Consider the following 19,609-nt stretch of genomic DNA (forward strand, 5'->3'; position numbering starts at 1 on the left):
AACTTTACATTTTAGCAATCCACTATACCATTGTGTCTGTACTGACTGAGAGAAACCTATCCAACCTAACTGATCTTCCATCTCCTGCTCAATACCACTGCAGGATACACCATTAGTAATGCATATCAAAGTTTTAATTTAGATGCTAAATAAATTCTGTGTGAATGGTGAGGCTGTAAAAGTCTTTGACTATAGTAGGCATCTGTGACAAATCAGTTTGTTCTCAGCCCTGGAGCATCACCATAAAACTGAGAGTGAGATCAAAACGAGTCCAACCACAAAACATACAATGGTGACCGTAACAAAACTGTCACAAAAACCCATCTGGTTCATTAACATCTTTTAGGGAAGGTGATTTAATTTCCTTACCTGGTCTGGCTTACTTGTGACTCCAGACCCACGGCAATGTAGTTGATTGTTACCTGCCATCTGAAATAAAGGGGGAGGCAATGGCCTGCTGGTATTATTGCTAGACTATTAACCCAGAATAATGATCTGAGTTCCGGGGTCTGAATCCCAACACAGCAAATGGTAGAATTTGAATTCAATTTTTAAAAAATGTGGAGTTAAGGGTCGACTGATGACCATGAAACCATTGACAATTGTCAGAAAAACTCATGTCCTTTAGGAAAGGAAATCTGCCATCCTTACCTGGTCTGGCCTACATGTGACTCCAGAGCCACAACAATGTGGTTGACTCTCAATTGCCCTCTGGAATGGCCGAGCAAGCCACTCAGTTGTATCAATCACTAGAAAGTCGCAACAAAGAAATGAAACCAGACAGAGCACGACATTGACCTTGGAACTGTAAAAGACAAGTCGTTGGGTCACAATCCTGGAATTCCATCCCTACTGGCATTGTGGGTCAACCCACAGCAAATGGACTGCAGTGATTCAAGAAGGCAACTCACCACCATCTTTTCAAGGGCAAATAGGGATGAGCAATAAATGCTGGCCAGCCAGTGACGCCCAAGTCTCTCAAATGAATTTTAAAAATGGCCGAACGAGCCACTTAATTGTATCAACCATTAGAAGGGAGAAAAGGAATTACCCAATGGATCGCCTGGTATCACCCTGGGCACCAAAAACAACAAAGTCCCACTTATTAACATTTGTGGCTAGTCCCACAACTTGGATAGTTGTCCCAAAGACTAGTCAAATTACAGAATTACACCTTACAGACAAGCTCTCTGACACCACCAGCCCTGGATATATCCTGTCCCACTAGCAGACAGACTCAGCACAATGTTATACTGTTGGAGGAAGTCACACTGGGTGTTCTCAATATTGACTCTGGAGCTCTCATGCTTCAGGTTAACCATGAACAAGGAAACCTCCTACTGATTACGATGTAATCCTCCTTTGGCTGTTGACTCTATGCTCCTCCATGTTGAACATTTGGAGGAAGCCTATGGGTGGCAAGGAAGTGAAACCTACTCTGGGTTGGGGGATTTTGAAGTCCACTTAACACTTCTTTACTCCCCCATGGCATCTTCCTATGTAATTGCATAGGGTGGAAACTTGCCCATTCACATTGTCCATCCTCACTCTCCGAGGGCACAAACACACCTTCCAGGTGAAGCAGCATTTTACTTGCCTCTTCTTTCAATCTAGTCTACTGTATAATACAGTCTCCTTTCCACTGGGGAGACTAAATGAAGACTGGGTGACCATTTTGCAGAATACCTCCACTCTGTGTAGGGATGACCTCCCATTTATTTAGCATTTCAATAAACCACTTTTGCTCTGATGCTAACATTTCTTGGATTTGCTAGAGTGTTCCAATAAATCTTAATTTTCTACTTGGTCCCTTCACAGTCTCTAGGACTCAGTAATTAATTCACAATTTCAGCGTTTGCCAGTTCACCATTTTTCTTACGTTCTTCCCCAACCCCAGTGTGCCCAATTGGAAGAGTCATATCAGACACAAAACATGCACCTCTCTCTCTCCACAGATGCTGCCAGATCTGCTGAATTCCTCCAGCATTTTCCAAGTTTGTATTAAGCTCTCTCTTGTATTTGGCCAAAATAGATGGTTTACTCACACAAAACAGATCATGTGGCTCTACACAATATGAGAAGAACTTTCTTTCTACAAATTCGTTGCCATGTTCTCTATCCTTGTTGTGCTACAAGACTACTTAATTGGTTGCAACATACTTTGGGAATGCCTTGTGGTCTTGAAAGTTGCTATATAAATGCAAGATTTTCTTTAAAAAGGGAGAAATGTGATCAATAATTTAGAAAGAGAATTTAATGCCACTTTTAACACAGGATTTAACAGCTCATGTTTTTAATTGTCCAGATAAACTGCAATGGCTTTACCATCAGTGACCAACGTGGATTGCAAGCTGTGGGAGTTGGATTATTTCCAAACCTCTGTCTTGTAAATCATGATTGCTGGCCAAATTGCACAGTTATACTGAACAATGGCAAGTGAGTACAAAAAAATGATAATTAGAATAAGGGGTTAAACATAGTTGCATGAGCATTATTATTTTTGGGGAAGGTGGAATCCATCTGAAAACAAATTGGTGAGTCAAGTGTAATATGAATTATATTGATATAAATGTGTTGTTTCTGTGCTATATTTTAACTTGGCCTTAGCATATCATAGTTAATGAATTCCAAACAATGCAGGACAACTGCTCAGCCACTGATTCACCCTTGAGCCATCTATGACATTCAGTTAAATCAAGGCTGATCAGTACCTTAACTCCTTCTAACTGGCTTGCTTTCATCACTCTCAATAACCCTAACTTAACACATCTCCATCAAAGTTATAGAAGATAGTACATGATAAGCAAGTGGTTAAATTCAGAGCCCACCACTTGCTCAGTTCAGCAGGTACCACTCTTGCCTCTGACAGTGAGGTTAGTGGGCTCAAGGCCTCCTCCACAATGTGGAGCACGTAATCCAGGCTGGCACTGAGGGTATTTCTCATTCGGATGAAATGCTGAACCGAGGTCTCAACTGTCTACTCTCAGAGATGATCAGAAGAGAATGCATGCACTATTTAGAAGAATATCATGTGATATTATCCCTATTGTTGTGGTTAATATTTATCCCTCAATTTACTGAAAAGGTAGCATCTAGTTATTATGCTGAATGAATTGCAGTCACTCTGTGTGGGAGCTTCATGTGTACAGGTATCTGTTGTGTCTTCCACATTACAACAGTGACTACATTTCAAAATTATTTCAATGAACTTTGGGATATCATGATGCTATATATTTTATATACGTGGCCTCTCTCCCTTCTATAAAATGCTGCAGAAGTGTAGACATTCCACTGGTATAACGATGGGACCTCAATGAAATGGAAACTGATTATCCTTTACGAGGCCCACATGCAACTAGTGTGACATGCCTGCATCTCTCTCTCTCACACACACACACAGATACACACCGGACAGACACGCGCACGCGCACACATAAAAGACACATGCATACACACACACAGACAGATACACACTCACACACATGCACATGTACATAAATACATGTTCTGCTAGCTCTGATTGAGGGCAATGTGAGGGATTCACAGGGGATTCTCACGTCCCTTGACCCACATTATCACATCACAGTGAGGAAACAACGATGAATTTCTAAATCAGTCTCAGATGGGAGCTGATTGGTAGTGTTCCCATGAATGCATTGTCCTTTTTGATCTAAGTGGTTGGTAGAGGTTGTGGGTTTGGCAGGCCCTGTTGAAGATGCTGGATGGGAATGTTATTGGTTACAGAATGTCTTGGTTGTGTCCAGATTTTATTCACAACATCAGGCCCCTAAGTTGGAATAGTGTTAGTCTTATTGAGTCCTCCAGAGCCTAGAAGCTATGGATACACTTGGATGAAACCTGATTGTTAATACTAGGCTATAGTTCTCACCATAATGAGTTATCACCCAGAACAAATAACTATGCTCCCCCAAAATGTAACTTCCTACCCAATGTCTGGAGGCTCAGTATTCCAACTAAGCTCCAGACATAATCAAGACAATTGTCCTCAACCTATCCTGAAGTTTACATTCAACAATTTCCCAAAAGGGTCACATGATAATTGTGGGGAATGCTGAGATCCTATTCTGGATCCTATGCTGATGCTGTAGCTGACCTCAACAAATGGAAGTCAATGAGTAAATGGGGCTGTCTTGTTCTGGTCCTGTGCCACTCTCTGTTCATTTACCTACATCAGATTATCCTGATTGTCTGGTAAATTAAATCACCTTCTCTCATTCCATGGGACAGTCATCAAGGGAATTTGGAAATTTGCAAAAAGGGCAGGGACAGAAAATCTTTCAATTCCCAAAATGTTTACTTTGAGCTCCCAGGGGAATAAAACTACTTCTCCTGGTTACTGGGATTTCAGGAAATAGTTTGCTAGCTCAGTTGTGTTTAAGTGCTGGACTGTTGTCTAGTAATTAAGCCCAAGTTTTATATACTAACAGGACTATTTATTCCTGAGGTGAAATGGGAACACTCTGCAGTACTCATTACCTTGTTGCTGGACCTGGGTAGCAAGTTGGTAACCAAAAACATGCAGTTAGGCCAGCCACCATTGTGTAGAGACAGGTAGGTTTAAGTTTAGATTTTATTGTCAATTGTACTCAAGTACAGAAGTACAGTGAAAAGTGTATAATGTCATCACACACAGCACCATCTTAGATACCAAGGTTCACAGGGACAAAACAAAAGCTGAGGTATAAAGTGGTAAAACAGAGAAACAAAGTTAAAAAGCTAAACATCACAGACTTTCATAGAATAAGTAGAAAAATAAAGAAATAAGGTCATAGTTAACATTAAACATCAGGTAGATGACACAATGGGGGAGATTTTGGAGAGAAGATAGTTTGATCTCACTTTCCATATCAGAAATGATCCTCATCCACATATTCATAGCTCAAATTGATTAGTGTATTGATGTTTACCATTCTGACATTTTCCTGGTCCATCATCCAACTTCCATGCTCGATAAACCTAAATTCATCCAAAACCTTTTCTTTAATTTGTTTCTCTTCACCCATCAACCTCTTTGCCTACTGACTGACAGTGGCTCTCCTTTTGACAGGACTCCATTTAGAAAATTCTTAACTTTGTTTCCAAATACCTTTCTATCCCATAACCTCCTTGAGCCCATCAACACCCCCACCCCCTAGATCTCCTCATTCCTTTCATGTACATCCCGATTTTAATTGCTTCATTCCTGGTGGCTGTGTGTTCGATTGCAGAGCCCAAAACTCTGAAGTTCTCGCCCTAAGTCCATTCATCTCTCTCTCTCTCTATCATTTCCTTGACAATGTAGTTAGTTACCTCTTCTACATTGCTTTATGTTGCTGGATGTCAAACGTTATTTGATAATTCCTCTTGTTTTGGAGTGAATTGGTATGTTAAAAGCCAATTATTAAGTGTTGCTGAGTGTGATTTCTTTAATTCTACTTTGGTTGTGAAATGTAGCTTTTTATTTTGTTTTTCAGTCGCTCTGCAGTTAATTCAATGTTTCACACACAAATGAGGTGGGTTTTGATGTTGCTATTGACATCAGTGTTTTTTCTTCCTCTTCCTGTATGGCATTAACTCTACACAGTATTCACTGTCTAAGAGATGTAATAAAACAAATTCCATTCCTCCTGAGCTTAATCCTTCCAATAAATTCTGCCAATAAAGTAACAAAGAATGAGCATGTGATAAAGATGAATCTGTACAGATCAAAAGGAAAGAGAATGGCAACAGTTCTCAGAATGGTATAATTACAAATGGTGATTGTGGACAGCAGGGCAGTTAGCAACTGTAGTAGAGACAAAGGTTAATGTTGGTAACAAAATGTGCTGGAGTTCACAACGGGTCAGGCAACATCTATGGGGAGAGAGTAAGCTAACGTCTAGATCACTCCTCATTGACTCTTCATGTTGGGTACAGGACCCAACTGCAATTGCATTTGATAGGTTGGTGGTGAGCTGCCTTCCAAGTCTGGATGGTGAGTGGTTTTGAGATGAACTGGTAGGTGGTGTATGTGCAATCATTATCTAAAAGCATTAGGTTTGAGAGGTTACTGGACATAGACCCGAAGGATGATTTCAGGGATAGGACACTTTAATTGATGAGAGTGCAAAAAGCAATAAAGTGTTTCCTTTATAAAATACTGGTTAGAGCTCAGCTGGACTATATTGTCCAATTGTAGGCACCAAACCTGTGTTCCCATGAAGCAGAACTCTACCTGAGTGCTCCTCTGTGGGTTGTAGCCAAGATGGCCCTTTGTTATCATGCAAAACAAAAATATAGAGATGCTATTCATTTATACAAATCATCCAGACTCTCCAAAAAAAGTCAGAGGGTGATTAACATTATGCCATAGGAAAGCTGGAAGATATTAGCAAGGATGCACAATAGATTTATTTCCTTACTGAGGGTTGGCCTCATGGCCAGAGACAAGGAGACTTTGCTAGAGTGAGAACTGAAACAGAGTAACTGGAAATTTGAAGCAAAATGGGAATTTGGGACCGAGGAAGAAAGAGACGCTTTAATTAAAAGTTACTGCAAGAAATGAAGTCTTCAGAGGTGAGAGGTGTATAGGAAAGGAAATAAAGCATCACTGAAGAGTCCCTCCTGCACAGAAACCAACAGCAGGGTGAGTGTGGGGAGAACTGTTGATGAGAGAGTTGGTCTTCAGCATTTCCAACCTTTAAAATGAAAGTTGTGTATTTAGATTGCGTTTAAGTCACCAGAAGGTTTTTCTCTCTTTCTTTCTGAGATATAGCTTGTTAGGTTTTCATAATAAGCCTGTACTTATTCTCAGGATAATAAATTTTACTTAGAGTTACAGGATGGCAGGTCAAAAGGGTCAAGTGGAGTGTACATCTTGAGATATCTGACAAGTCTTGGATATGTGATCTGTCCCAGAGAAATATCTGCAGGAAGTTCACCAGCTGCTCAAACTTGAGGTCTAGGTTTCAGAATTTGATCCACAGCTGGACACTGTTGTAAATTCACGCAATAGATGACGATGTAAAAAGCATTCATAGGGAGGTGGTCACACCTCAGATTAAAAAATGCAAAGGCATAAAGGCCAGGCAGTCTAAGCAACTGTCAAGTAGTGCAGGAGTTTCCTGAATCCAACTTATTTGCTAATTGGCATACCATTTTGGAAACAGGAGAGTGCAGTCAGAGCCAAGCCCTGGCACCATGGGTGACTCAGCTGTCCAGGGAAGGAGGAAGAAGAGTTAGAGGAGATTCTACAGATGGAGGATTAGTCAGATGTTTCTGTGGCAGTACATGTGACTCCATGTACATTGCTTTCTTGGTACCAGGGTCATGGGTGTCACAGAGTGGCTACAGGACAATTCTCTCAAGGTGGGGCATCAGCCATGAGTATGGGTTACAATCCATACTCATGCTAATGACATATGTAGGAAGAGGGATGAGGTCCTGAAGACAGATTTCAGGGAGTTATGAAAGAAATTAAAAAGTAGGAGCTCAAGAGCAGTAATCACAGGGTTACACCCAGTGGTATGTGCTGGTGAACATAAGAACAGGAGAATTGATCGATTGAATTTCTTAAATGGTGAGAGGTTAGAAAATGGAGGTGTGCAAAGATGTTCTTGTCAATAAATCACTGCGGGCTAACATGAAGCTGCATGGAGTGTTTACCACAGTTGTCAGTGGACCCGGGTACAGGAGCAGTGATGCCTTGCTTCAGTTGTATGGGAGATCTGTTAGATCGCATTTCGAGTACTCTGTACAGTTTGATCTCCTTACCTCAGGAAAGATGCTACTGCAATTGAGGGAATGTGACAATGGTAAGCCAGACTTGTTCCCTGGATGGTGGGACTGTCCTACGAAGATACATTGGGCTAACTGACTCTGGGTTCCTTACAGTTTCGAAGAACGAAAGGTGATCTAATTGAAATCTAGAGGATAGTTAAAAGGATACCCAATGTAGCTGCAGGTAAGGTGTTTCCCATGGTTTACAGTCTAAAACCAGGGGGCACAAAGTGGGGGGGGGGGGTTGCTAATTAGGCCTGAGATGAAAAGAAATCATTTGTTTCCCACAGAGGGCTGTGGAAGTTGGATTTATCTTATTTCCCTCAATAGCTGCTCAACAGCTCAGTCTTTGCGTTTGTTTAAAGTAGCGAATGATAGATTTCAGTGGTGGAAAGGGTTATAGAGATGAGTTCAGAAAAAAAAGCATTGAAATGTTTGATCAATTACTCCCTGACACAGGAAACAGAGAAGGCTAAGAGGAATTCAAATAAAGGTTGAAAACATTTACAGAGGATTTGTTTGAGTGAATTGGACTATTCCCTCGGGTGACATGTTTACAGAAAGAAATGGTTGGTTTGTATTTGGAAATGCTTTAGAGCATTAGGGATTGTATGTGAAAGTGGGAAAATATCAAGCAGAGGACGTGGCAGGCTATGAAGGAGAAACATGGAAACTAGGAGTAGGAGTAGGCCATTCAGCCCTTTGAGCCTGCTCCATCATTCAATGTGCTCATGGCTGATGCTCTATCTCAATGTCATATTCCCGCTTTCCCACCCTACCCTCTAATGGCTTTAAAATCTAAAAATTTAGCTAATTCTTGAATATATTTACTGACTTGGCATCCACAGTCTTGTCATAGCCGAGCATTTCCCAGGTTCACTGCTCTTTGAATGAAGAGACTGTTTCCTCAATCTTCGTCCTCATTGGCCTATCCTTAATCCTGAGACTGTCCACTGGTTCTAGACCCCCCAGCCAAGGAAACCATCCTTCCTGCATTTAGCTTGTCCAACCCTCTTAGAATGTTTCAAATCCCCTTTCATCCTTCTGAATTGTAGTGAATTAAGGCCAAGTTGAGCCAATCCTTCCTCATCAGATAGGAAGGTGTTGTGTAATCCATTTTCATTTGTTCTAGCACAAACACAATGGCCTGTTGTAAATGTCTGTGGTAACAAAAATCAGGTGAGACTGTGCGATGTCACTGCTATTAAAATACATTTTAACTCCGATCTTTCTTGTTCAGATGTTGACTATTACATATTCTCAGCACTTTTTATTTCTATGTTGGATTGAACCCCATTATGAAAGAAATCAACGGGTTTAAATTTAACCTGAAAAAAAGCTGAAAGAACTGTGGATGTTGTAAATCAGAAACTAGAACAGAAATTGCTGGAAAAGCTCAGCAGGTCTGGCAGCATCTGGAGAAAGAAATCAGAGTTAATGTTTCAGGTCGAGTGACCCTTCTTCAGAACTTCCTCAGTTCTGAGCAAACATTCACTCCGATTTCTCTCCACAGATGCTGCCAGACCTGCTGAGCTTTTCCAGCAATTTCTGTTTTTGTTTAAAATTAACCTATCTTTCGCTTCTAAATGCTACCTGACTGGTCCTCGGTGACTTCTATTTGTCTGTGTAAAACTAAATGAATTGTTACATCCAGATTGTCAAAACCATCCACCCACTCTTCACCACTGACAGATGTCCAATTTGTTAACAAGACTTCATGCTGAACCACACGTACATATCTTGGTCACTGGTTGTTTGTGCTAGCATGCAGATGGCATCATATATGCAATGGTACATGGCATGATCCACAAAAGCTGCACCACAAAGACAGGGTCTCTTAAACTTAAAAGCAGCGCAAGTGGAACTTGTGCATGTAATCTAGGCAGATGCTCCACAGTTTGGAGCTGGTGCGAACATTTTTTGGGTGCCATGTGACTTCTGACTTTGTCCACTCCAGTCCAACACCAGCATCTCCACATCATTATTTTGGGATTGCTGGCTACCATCACATGAAGGATTGAAGTCGAGTTCCACATCAGGATCTGAGAAAGAAATCTACTCGAGATCCAAAGAAATCAGTTCAGACCAGCCAATTTACAGGAAGACTTAATTAAGGGAGGTAGACCAATGGAGGTCAACACCAATCAAATGTAGCCCCCAGAGTGAATCTGTCTGAAATGTTTCCACCTCTGCTTGTGGGTACATAGGAGTAATGCGTAGAAACTACCTATTGATCCATAAAGATTTTTTAGCATAACTGCAAGCTGCTTAAGTAACTCGGCATGGTGCTATTGGCTAACTCTTCTTATGCTATGAGCAATTTTTAAAAAGAAAATGAATTAACTATTATTTTCCAAATCATCAATGAAAGGAAAGGTTGAACAATGTATTTATAATGGAAATTTCCACCACTTAAAGCTGACAATTACCCTGGAAGTAGCACATTTACTGTGGAAACCTGAAAACTGTATTCATTGGCCTCCTTTTTGAGTATCTGATGAAACTTTGGAATGTTACCACTCCTTCAAAGGTGAAGCCAATCAGACCTGGGAAACATTGACTAATTGTGACTTTTTCAGTTCAGATCTGAACTATATCCAGGAATAGAATGGCTTGGTGGCTCAGTGGTTAGCACTCTGCCTCGCAGCTCCAGGGATTTGGGTTTGATTCCACATTTGAGTGACTGTGCAAACTGACAGACATTCTCCTGTGGCTGTGTGGGACCCTTCAGTTGCTCTAATTTCCTCCCACTGTCCAAAGATGTGCAGGTAAGGTGGATTGCCCATAGGTCAGGCTAAATTTCCTATAGTACTCAGGGATGTGGTGGGTCTGTGTGGGATGCTTTTTGGAGGGTTGGTGTAGGCTGAATGGCCTGCTTTCACACTGTAGGGCTTCTAAGATACATACTGTGAATGAACAAAGGAAACAAGGCTTCATAGGATGTTTCCTTATTTAAAGGTGCTGTCTAAAGTCACACTTTGTTGAATAAAGTCATGCTGTCTGTTCGTAGCATCAAAGTACCTAAAACTGAATTTCCGAAAAGCACTGAATTAGTAGAGTTCATTGTGTCAGTCCCAGTTCTTTGGTGGAATTATCTATTTTTCTTCACTTTCCATTTTCCCCATAGTCTTGGATTTTTATTCTCTTCAAGTATTTAACTTAATATCCATTGAAATTTATTATCAAATATGCTACCACCACTCTTTCAACCAGTAAAATAATTAAAAGCATCCGATCAATCTTATTTCCCTGAATAGCTGTCTAACTGAATATGCTTCGCCCTGTTTGGTGCTCCGTTTGGGTTCAGATAGACACAGCTAATTTTACACAGGGATGCTTATAATCAGTACAAACAAATACTGTAGATTCAACCCAGAGTCAGCTGTGGCTAAAATCCCCACAGGAGACTGGAACAAGAAGTGTAGGCTGACTCTGCAGTGCAGCATTAAGGCAGGTGGAACAGATCTGGAACTATTTTCCAGAGACTGATAAGCTGATCAATATTCAAGCCTCAAAACAGATCTAAAATGCATGGTCACTTCAATGTTTTTTTTTGGCATGTTACTGTGTGTAAATTGGCTGCTGCATCTCCTTCATAACATCAAGGATTAGACATCAGAAGCACGTCACTGGATGTAATGTGCATGGTGATGTCATAAGGTCGTGGAAGTCTCTATATAAACACAAGCGTCTAACACTTACCTCTTCCATCATGGTTATATACTTTGATAACTATTGTGTCTTTGACCCCAAAATTTCTTTCCCTGATCCATTGAAAGCCTGTATTTAATTACACGCAGAGTGCATATACTCCAACAGGTGGAGGTGTCGGTGTTGGACTATGGTGGACAAAGTTAAAAATCACCCAACATTAAGTTATAGTCCAACATTAATTTGGAAGTACTAGCTTTCAGAGTGATGCTCCAAAAGCTAGTACTTTCACATAAACCTGTTGGACTATAACTTGGCATTGTGTGATTTTTAACTAAACATATCCCAATAACAGATCAGATTAAATATTTGAGCGTACCAACTTGTCAGCAACGACTAGACAGTAAAATGATTGCTTCCGGTTGGAAAGTATATAGAACAGGATAATGCCTTGTCTCACAATGAACCAAAATTTCAAGCGTAAAAGTATCATTTTACAAAAATTTGAAATTGCATGACAGTCACACTTTCAATTTGAACATAGATGAAGATTAATTTGAAAAAACCCTGCAGTCAAATTCACCTGATATTTTCAAAATATAAAAATCCCACAAATTGTGTTGAAAATTTAACCCTTCCATTTAAAATTGTTCTGCTTGTTGTCTTAAGAACTGTGTTCCTTAGAGACTATTAACTTTTAAAAAATAATAGAATTTTCACTTGATAGTTGAAAAGGTGACGTAGAGTCAGTATCATACAGCATGGAATCAGACCCTTTGGTCCAACCAGTTTATGCCGACTATAGTCCCAAACTAAACAAGTCCCACCTTCATGTTCATGGCCCAAATCCCCGCACGATGGCTCAGTGGTTAGCACTGCTGCCTTACAGCGCCAGGGACCCAGGTTCAATTCCTGCCTTGGGTAACTATCTGTGTGGAGTTTGCACATTCTCCCTGTGTCTGCGTGGGTTTCCTCCGGGTGCTCCGATTTCCTCGCACAGTCCAAAGATGTGCAGGTTAGGTGAATTGGCCATGCTAAATTGCCCATAGTGTTAGGGGTAAATACAGGGGAGGGGAATGGGTGTGGGTGGGTTACTCTTCGGAGGGTTGGTGTTCGACTTGTTGGGCCAAAGGGCTTGTTTCCATACTGTAGGGAGTCTTATCTAATCTAAAACCTTTCCTATTCATGTACTTATCCAAATATCTTTTAATTGTTGTAATAAATTCCATGTCCACTATTTCCTCAGGAAGTTTGTTTCATATACGAACCACCCTCTGTAGAAAGAATTTGCCCCTCATAACTTTTTAAAATCTCTCTCCTCTTACCTTAAAAATGTGTCCTCTTGTCTTGAAAACCCCCATCCAGAGACAAAACAACTCCCATTAACCCTACCTATACACCTCATGTTAAGTCTTTTACTATAACAAGCAAACTAAAGCATTATTGATTACATGCTGTTTCATAGGTAACTTATCAATTTAACTATAGAATACAGACGTTTCCTCTTCTACTTTTAGAACAACTGGAAAATCCCAGGTATCTTTCACTCTATGCCAAAAACAGCAATTTAACTTTCCTGAACTACAACGACTCTTAGCTCCCAAGAGTTGATTTCCATTCTTTCCTTTCCCCTACTTAATAACCATTAACCCCAGAACATTTCCAGATTCTACGCGATTGTCTCTCTAGTGCTAGGTGAAAGGTTGAATCTCCTTTCAAATCCTCATGAATTTAGTCTTTTCACTCCAAGCATGATCTCTCACTGGCAATAAACCATGCCTCTAGTTGCTCATTCTCTCTCATAAATCTTGACAGACTAATTATATAAGCTTCAGAGATATCTTAGAAATTCTTTCCCTCGGAAAAACCCCCTCGATGGTTTCATTCCTTGGGTCCAGGTGGAAATGCTAATTAGACTCTAACGCATTCCATCTTGGCAATAAAGTGTATTGGTATCCTCTTGATAGTCTCAACACCTTCACGGGGCTTTGGAGGCTAGTGGTCTAACCAAGTCAACACAGATACTGCTGCCACTGTCCTCATATGGGAATACCTTCCATGTCCTTTCCAGCAAAATAACTCAGGTCTTCCTTCAATCTTTCTCAGCCATGTTAGCCAGCTCTGCTGTTAGGCCAACATCAGAACAGCTCACACAACCTCCTTTACTTTCTCCTATATTAATGACAGTCCCGAAACATAGCAATTTTACAAACTTTGCACTTGCAACAATATTATAAACTGGATGTCAGAATATGCAGCATGGCAATTAAATAATGCAAATGCCCATATTATGATTTTGTGCTAACAGCCTGCAACATAGAGCCAACAGGCAGATAATCAGGTCTTGGGGCATGACTGTAATAGCTCTCCTAATTTCACCCTTGTAAAAAATGACCTTTCTTGTCAACAGAATTGAACTTCGGGCAATCCAGAAAATCAAGGTGGGAGAGGAACTGACGGTATCATATGTGGATTTCCTGAAACTAAGTGCAGAGAGGCGCAGCCAGCTTAAAAAACACTATTACTTTGACTGTACCTGTGAACACTGCACAAAGGGAATCAAAGACGACCTGATGCAGGCTGTGAAGGAGGAAGATGGCAAAAAGGTAAACCAGCAGGAACATCAGTGTGAGAAATTGAGAAAACAAGACGAGAAAGCAAGGAAGCAAAAAGGGAAATAATATCAGAGTGTGACAGGAAGGAATAGAATGCACAATCATTGGACAGCCCCAGCAGATAGAGCTAGGGGTCACAGAAAAAGGAAAAAAAGACAGAACTGAAGCCTTTGTATCTGAATGCTCATGGCACAAATGGAAATAAATAAAAATGATCTGAAAGCTATTGCAAAGGCATGACTGCAAGATAATGTAGACTAAAACCTGAATATTCAAGGATATATAACATTTAGAAAGGACAGAAAGCTTGGAAAATATGAAGGGTAGGTCTGTAAGTAAAAATGACAATAGAACATCAGAGAGAGATGACCTTAGTTCCAGAGATTGAGATCAGTTTAGGTAGAGCTGAGAAATATTGGAATTAATAAATCATTTTTGGAAATGGCCCTGTAGCAGTGGTGACATTGTAAGATGAGGTATATGGGAGGTAATAATGGGGAGAAAATTATGATGGTCATCATGGGTGATTTTAATTTACTTTGTGTTTTCTTGCATTAACAAAAAGAAATAATCAGGCAGAGTCAACATGTATTTGTGAAAGATAATCTATCTATCTCAGCCTTCAAGGATTCTGTCCCCACAACCCGGTATGGTGAAGAGTTTCAAAGGCTGATAATCGCCTGACAGAATTGGCAAAATACTGAGGTGCAGAGGTATCTGTCAGTCTTGGTACATGAGTCACAAAAGTGCACTAGGATGGTCCCTGGTGTTGAAGGATTGCCTTATGCACAAAGGTTAAGCAGAAGTTTTACTCACTGGAGTTTAGAAAGAAAAGAGAGTGATCTCATTTAAACATTAGGATTCTTAAAGGACTTGGCAGAGTAAATGCTGAGAGGATGCTTCCCCTAATGGGAGAGTCTCGGAATAAAGGCATGCCAATTTAATCTGAGATGAGGAGTTAAAAATCACACAACACCAGGTTATAGCCAAACAGGTTTAATTGGAAGCACACTAGCTTTCGGAGCGCCACTCCTTCATCAGGTGGTTGAGCAGTGCTCCGAAAGCTAATGCTTCCAATTAAACCTGTTGGACTATAACCTGGTGTTGTGTGATTTTTAACTTTGTACACCCCAGTCCAACACCGGCGTCTCTAAAGCATGAGATGAGGAGGAATTTCTTCCCTCAGAGGGTTGTGAGTCTTTGGAAACTCTCTGTCATAGAGAGCTGTGGGGGTAGAGTCCTTGTGTATATTTAAGACTGAGATAGATAGATTCTGAACCAATAAGGGAACGAAGGGTTACGAGGAAAGGAAAGGAAAGTGGACGTGAGGAATGTCAGATCAGCCATGATCCTACTGAACGGTGGAACAGGATCAAGGGGCTATTTGACCTACTCCTGTTCCTATTTCTTCTGGGTTGAGATTGAAGAACATTAATATGCGGATGCAACAATGCTGGCATTTAGAATGTTATCATTTTGCAAGAGGTATAGAATATAAAATTAGGCTTGTTGCATTTATACAAGACATTGAGGCTATACCTGGAATACTATGTGAAGTCTCGGTCTCCTTATTTAATGGTGGAACATTGGGATTGTATCCATTGGAGTTTAGAAGATTGAGTGGTGATCTTATTAAAGATCCTGAGGGGATGTGACATGGTGAATGTTGAAATGTTTCCCTTGGTGAGAGAACTAGAATTTGGGGAAACAGTTTAAAATAAGGGGTTTCTCCTTTAATTTGGAGATGAAAGGACATTTTTTTCTCTCTCAGCGTCTTTTGAATCTATAAATTGTCCTCACCTGATAATGTTGGAGGCAAGGTTATTGAATAGGTTTACAGCAGAAATACATAGACTCTTGGTTAACATCGAAGTCAAATTTTATTAGGAGGAAATGTAGGATAGAGGACATAACCAGATCAGCCATGATTTTATTAAGTGGCACAGCAGGTTGAAGGGCCCAAATGGCCTACTCCTGCTCTTTGAGTAAAAAATTAGGTCTGCAGATGCTGGAGATCACAGCTGAAAATGTGTTGCTGGTCAAAGCACAGCAGGCCAGGCAGCATCTCAGGAATTTCTATATGACTTCAACATGGTCTGACGGAGGTCTGTATGTAATTGAACCGAAAAAGATACTAACGTAGGATTGAAAGGTCAGGTATCAGTCTTGGATAGTCAATGACACTCAGTCAGTTTACCAATGTCCTTTCAGGGAAGAAAGCTTACCATTGTCCATTGTATGACTGATGTATGACATGCCCCATCCTCCGCTTAACTGGTCCATGCAAGGACCTGAAAGTAGTCAAGTGTATTACACTCACGTCACACATGCAAAGAATATTAAGAATTGCAGTTGTTCAAGAAGATGGCTCACCACAGTGTTCCCACAACAACTAGCAACAGTGCTTATTTTGCTAATGATGTCTTTATCGCAGGACCACAGTAATAGATAATGGAATTCACATTCTTTTATAACTGTTTTATTGGGCTCTCGGTGATTAAGGCATAGTGCTGCCATCAAACCTTCTTTCTACTCCAAAAATAATGAACTTTAATGGATTACACAAACTCCCATGGGCACTGTAACACTAGCAAAAAAACAATCAATGGAAACATACAGAATGGAAATTTGTCAAATCAAAATAATGTAGTCCAGTCTAATTATGATTGGTAAAGTACAGAGCATTGTTGAGCCTAAACAATAGCCTTAACTTGTCTCGCATATGAAGAGATCATTTTTCATTAGGCATTCTTGGGATGCGTGTGTCATTGGCTAAGCCAGGATTTATTGTTCATCTATTATTGTCCAGAGCGCATTAAGAGCAAATCACTTTGAAGTCACATGTTGACCAGACCAGCGAAGGACAGCACTATCCTTTCCTAAGGGACGTTAGTCAATCAGATGGGTTTTTCCAGACAAATGGCAATGGTTTTATGGTCATCATGAATTCCATTTTTTTTTCAAATTTGAATTCTAATTCCACCATCTGCCATGGGAGGATTCAAAGCCAGGTCCCCCAGAATAGGGGCTCAGTGGTGAGCACCGCTGCCTCACAGCGCCAGGGTCCCACGTTCAATTCCAGCCTCAGGTGACTGTGTGGAGTTTGCACATTCTCCCTGCCTCTGTGTGGGTTTCCTCCGGGTGCTCTGGTTTCCTCCCACAGTCCAAAGATGTGCAGGTCAGGTGAATTGGCTGTGGGTCTAGATTAGAGTAGTGCTGGAAAAGCACAGCAGTTCAGGCAGCATCTGATGAGCAGTAAAATCGACATTTTGGGCAAATGCCCTTCATCATGAATTGGCCATGGTAAATTGTCCATAGTGTTTGGTGCATTAGTCAGAGGGAAGTGGGTCTGGGTGGGTTACTCTTTGGAGGGTCGGTGTGGACTGGTTGGGCCGAAGGGCCTGTTTCCACACTGTAAGTAATCTAATCTAATATTATCTGAGTCTCTGGATTAATAGTCTAGTGCTAATACCAGTCGGTCATTATTAGCATTAAGTACAAGTATTATAGCAATGATAGCATCATATGGAGCATGATAGCAAAAGGTAAAAGCATGTCTTATTTTGTTCGTTTGAAATGGGTGCCATTGGCAAGGTCAGCATTTTTTCACCATCCCATTTGTCTTTGAGAAACTGGTGATGAACTGCCTTCTTGAACAACTGCAGGGAGAAAGTGAGGACTGCAGATGCTGGAGATCAGAGCTGAAAAATGTGTTGCTGGAAAAGCGCAGCAGGTCAGGCAGCATCCAAGGAGCAGGACAATCGATGTTTCGGGCATGAGCCCTTCTTCAGGAATCCCGAAACGTCGATTCTCCTGCTCCTTGGATGATGCCTGACCTGCTGCGCTTTTCCCGCAGCACATTTTCAGCTCTTGAACAACTGCAGTCAACTTGATGTTTTTTTTTAAGGGAGGATGTTTGAGGATTTTGCTCCAGTAACACTGAAGGAAAAGTGATGTATTTACAAGTCAGGATGGTGATTGGCTTGGGGAAGCATTCTCAGATGGAAGTGTTCACATAGATCTGCTGCCATTGGCTGTGCATTTGGACATTGCTGTCCAACACGCAGTGGCGCATTTCTGCTGTGCAGCTTGTAGATGGGGCACAGTGCTGTGATTGACTGGTTAATCCGTTAAAACTATCAGGAGCCAGGGGTGAGACCTCTCTCTTATGCAAGATGACCTGATTCTCCACCCAAAGGCTATGCACCATCATCAGATTGGGTGGGGCTCATGTAACTTCAACATTAACTCTTTCAGAACCATTACTCTTTATGACAATGATCAGCACATTCGACATACCAAACCCAAATATTTCAACATCCCTCCCCAAATCTGACTCATTAACATTTCCGAAAATGTATTGATTCTCAAAGTCAACCCACTTTATGCTCGCCAAACCCAACACATTCAATATTGCCAAATCTATGATGGCAGTCCGGTCATTTGGAATGAAAATTGGGCAGGTTTCATAGCATGTACAGAGAGGTCTTCCTGATTATAATTCCAATCCTTTTTCGTGAAAGTGCTTACAGGAACTTTGGAAACAGACTGACCTAAATAGAGCAATACAGTCATTCTGTTACAATCCTGTTAAACCTATGCCTCTTAACCAGTAACCACCACATATGTTGCATTTTAGCCTTCAGGTGAAACAGTGAAGGAAGTTATCGAGTTTTCAAAGATGACGTTGGAGAAAATTGACAAAGATCGATCTGAGGGGCTGTGGAGTAATGTAAGTACCGGTCAACATTGAATCGAACTAGCTTTAAAAATGAAATATTATATTTGGATACATAAGGACTCACCTTCCTCTTCTCCAGACACCATCCTTGATTATTTGTGGCCAATAATGATGTCTTACGCAATGACTTTAATGTTGAGCATTGTGTGGAGGTTATCCCTATGTTTGCCTCGATTGTAATTGTGATTGAAACCCTGACTGTTGGAACTATTCTGAAGCACAAACTAACTGGTCTAGTCAATTGAGCCAACTGTGCCCTTTGCCCCCTCATTGTAATGTTATATACATTTTTTTTTCTGTAGATCAGCCATAATCTGTGGTGGCATGGGTGGCACAGTGGTTAGCACTGCTGCCTCGCAGTGCCAGAGACCCGGGTTCAATTCCCAACTCAGGCAACTCTCTGAGTGGAGTTTGCACATTCTCCCCCGTATCTACGTGGGTTTCCTCCGTGTGCTCCGGTTTCTTCCCACAATCCAACAATGTGCAGGTTAGGTGGATTGGCCAGGCTAAATTGCCTGTAGTGTCAGGTGAAGGGGTAAATGCAGGGGAATGGGTCTGGGTGGGTCGCGCTTTGGTGGGTTGATGTGGACTTGTTGGGCCAAAGGGCCTGTTTCCACACTGTAAGTAATCTAATCTCACTGAATGGTTGACCCAATTCAAGGGGCCTATTCCTGCTTCTAAGTTGTAACAACACAGGGGGCCAAATCCTTGCTTATTCTACAACAGAAACAAATTAATGTCGATCACTCACTTTTGGCTCAGAACTTGCTGACAAAATAAAGCCACAGAGCTAACACTTGTATTTTTAATGTGCAAATTGGCCAACAACTCTGATATATGTGAA

The 19,609-nt window shown here is 41.0% G+C and overlaps 1 protein-coding gene across 2 annotated transcripts in view; it reads left to right on the top strand.

Moving 5' to 3' along the window:
• LOC132825231 (histone-lysine N-methyltransferase Smyd1-like) overlaps window positions 1-19,609 on the top strand; it is a 68,382-nt gene that overhangs the window by 35,104 nt on the left and 13,669 nt on the right. The window contains exons 4-7 of one of the 2 annotated variants that reach the window (XM_060840351.1): window positions 2,306-2,436; window positions 5,475-5,513; window positions 13,820-14,015; window positions 18,664-18,756. In XM_060840351.1, coding sequence (XP_060696334.1) covers window positions 2,306-2,436; window positions 5,475-5,513; window positions 13,820-14,015; window positions 18,664-18,756 — 459 coding nt within the window. The remainder of the gene's footprint in view (window positions 1-2,305; window positions 2,437-5,474; window positions 5,514-13,819; window positions 14,016-18,663; window positions 18,757-19,609) is intronic. The other variant, XM_060840418.1, reaches the window with a different exon arrangement.

This window comes from Hemiscyllium ocellatum, chromosome 1 (genome assembly GCF_020745735.1).
Source record: "Hemiscyllium ocellatum isolate sHemOce1 chromosome 1, sHemOce1.pat.X.cur, whole genome shotgun sequence".
In the NCBI taxonomy this organism is placed as follows: domain Eukaryota; kingdom Metazoa; phylum Chordata; class Chondrichthyes; order Orectolobiformes; family Hemiscylliidae; genus Hemiscyllium; species Hemiscyllium ocellatum.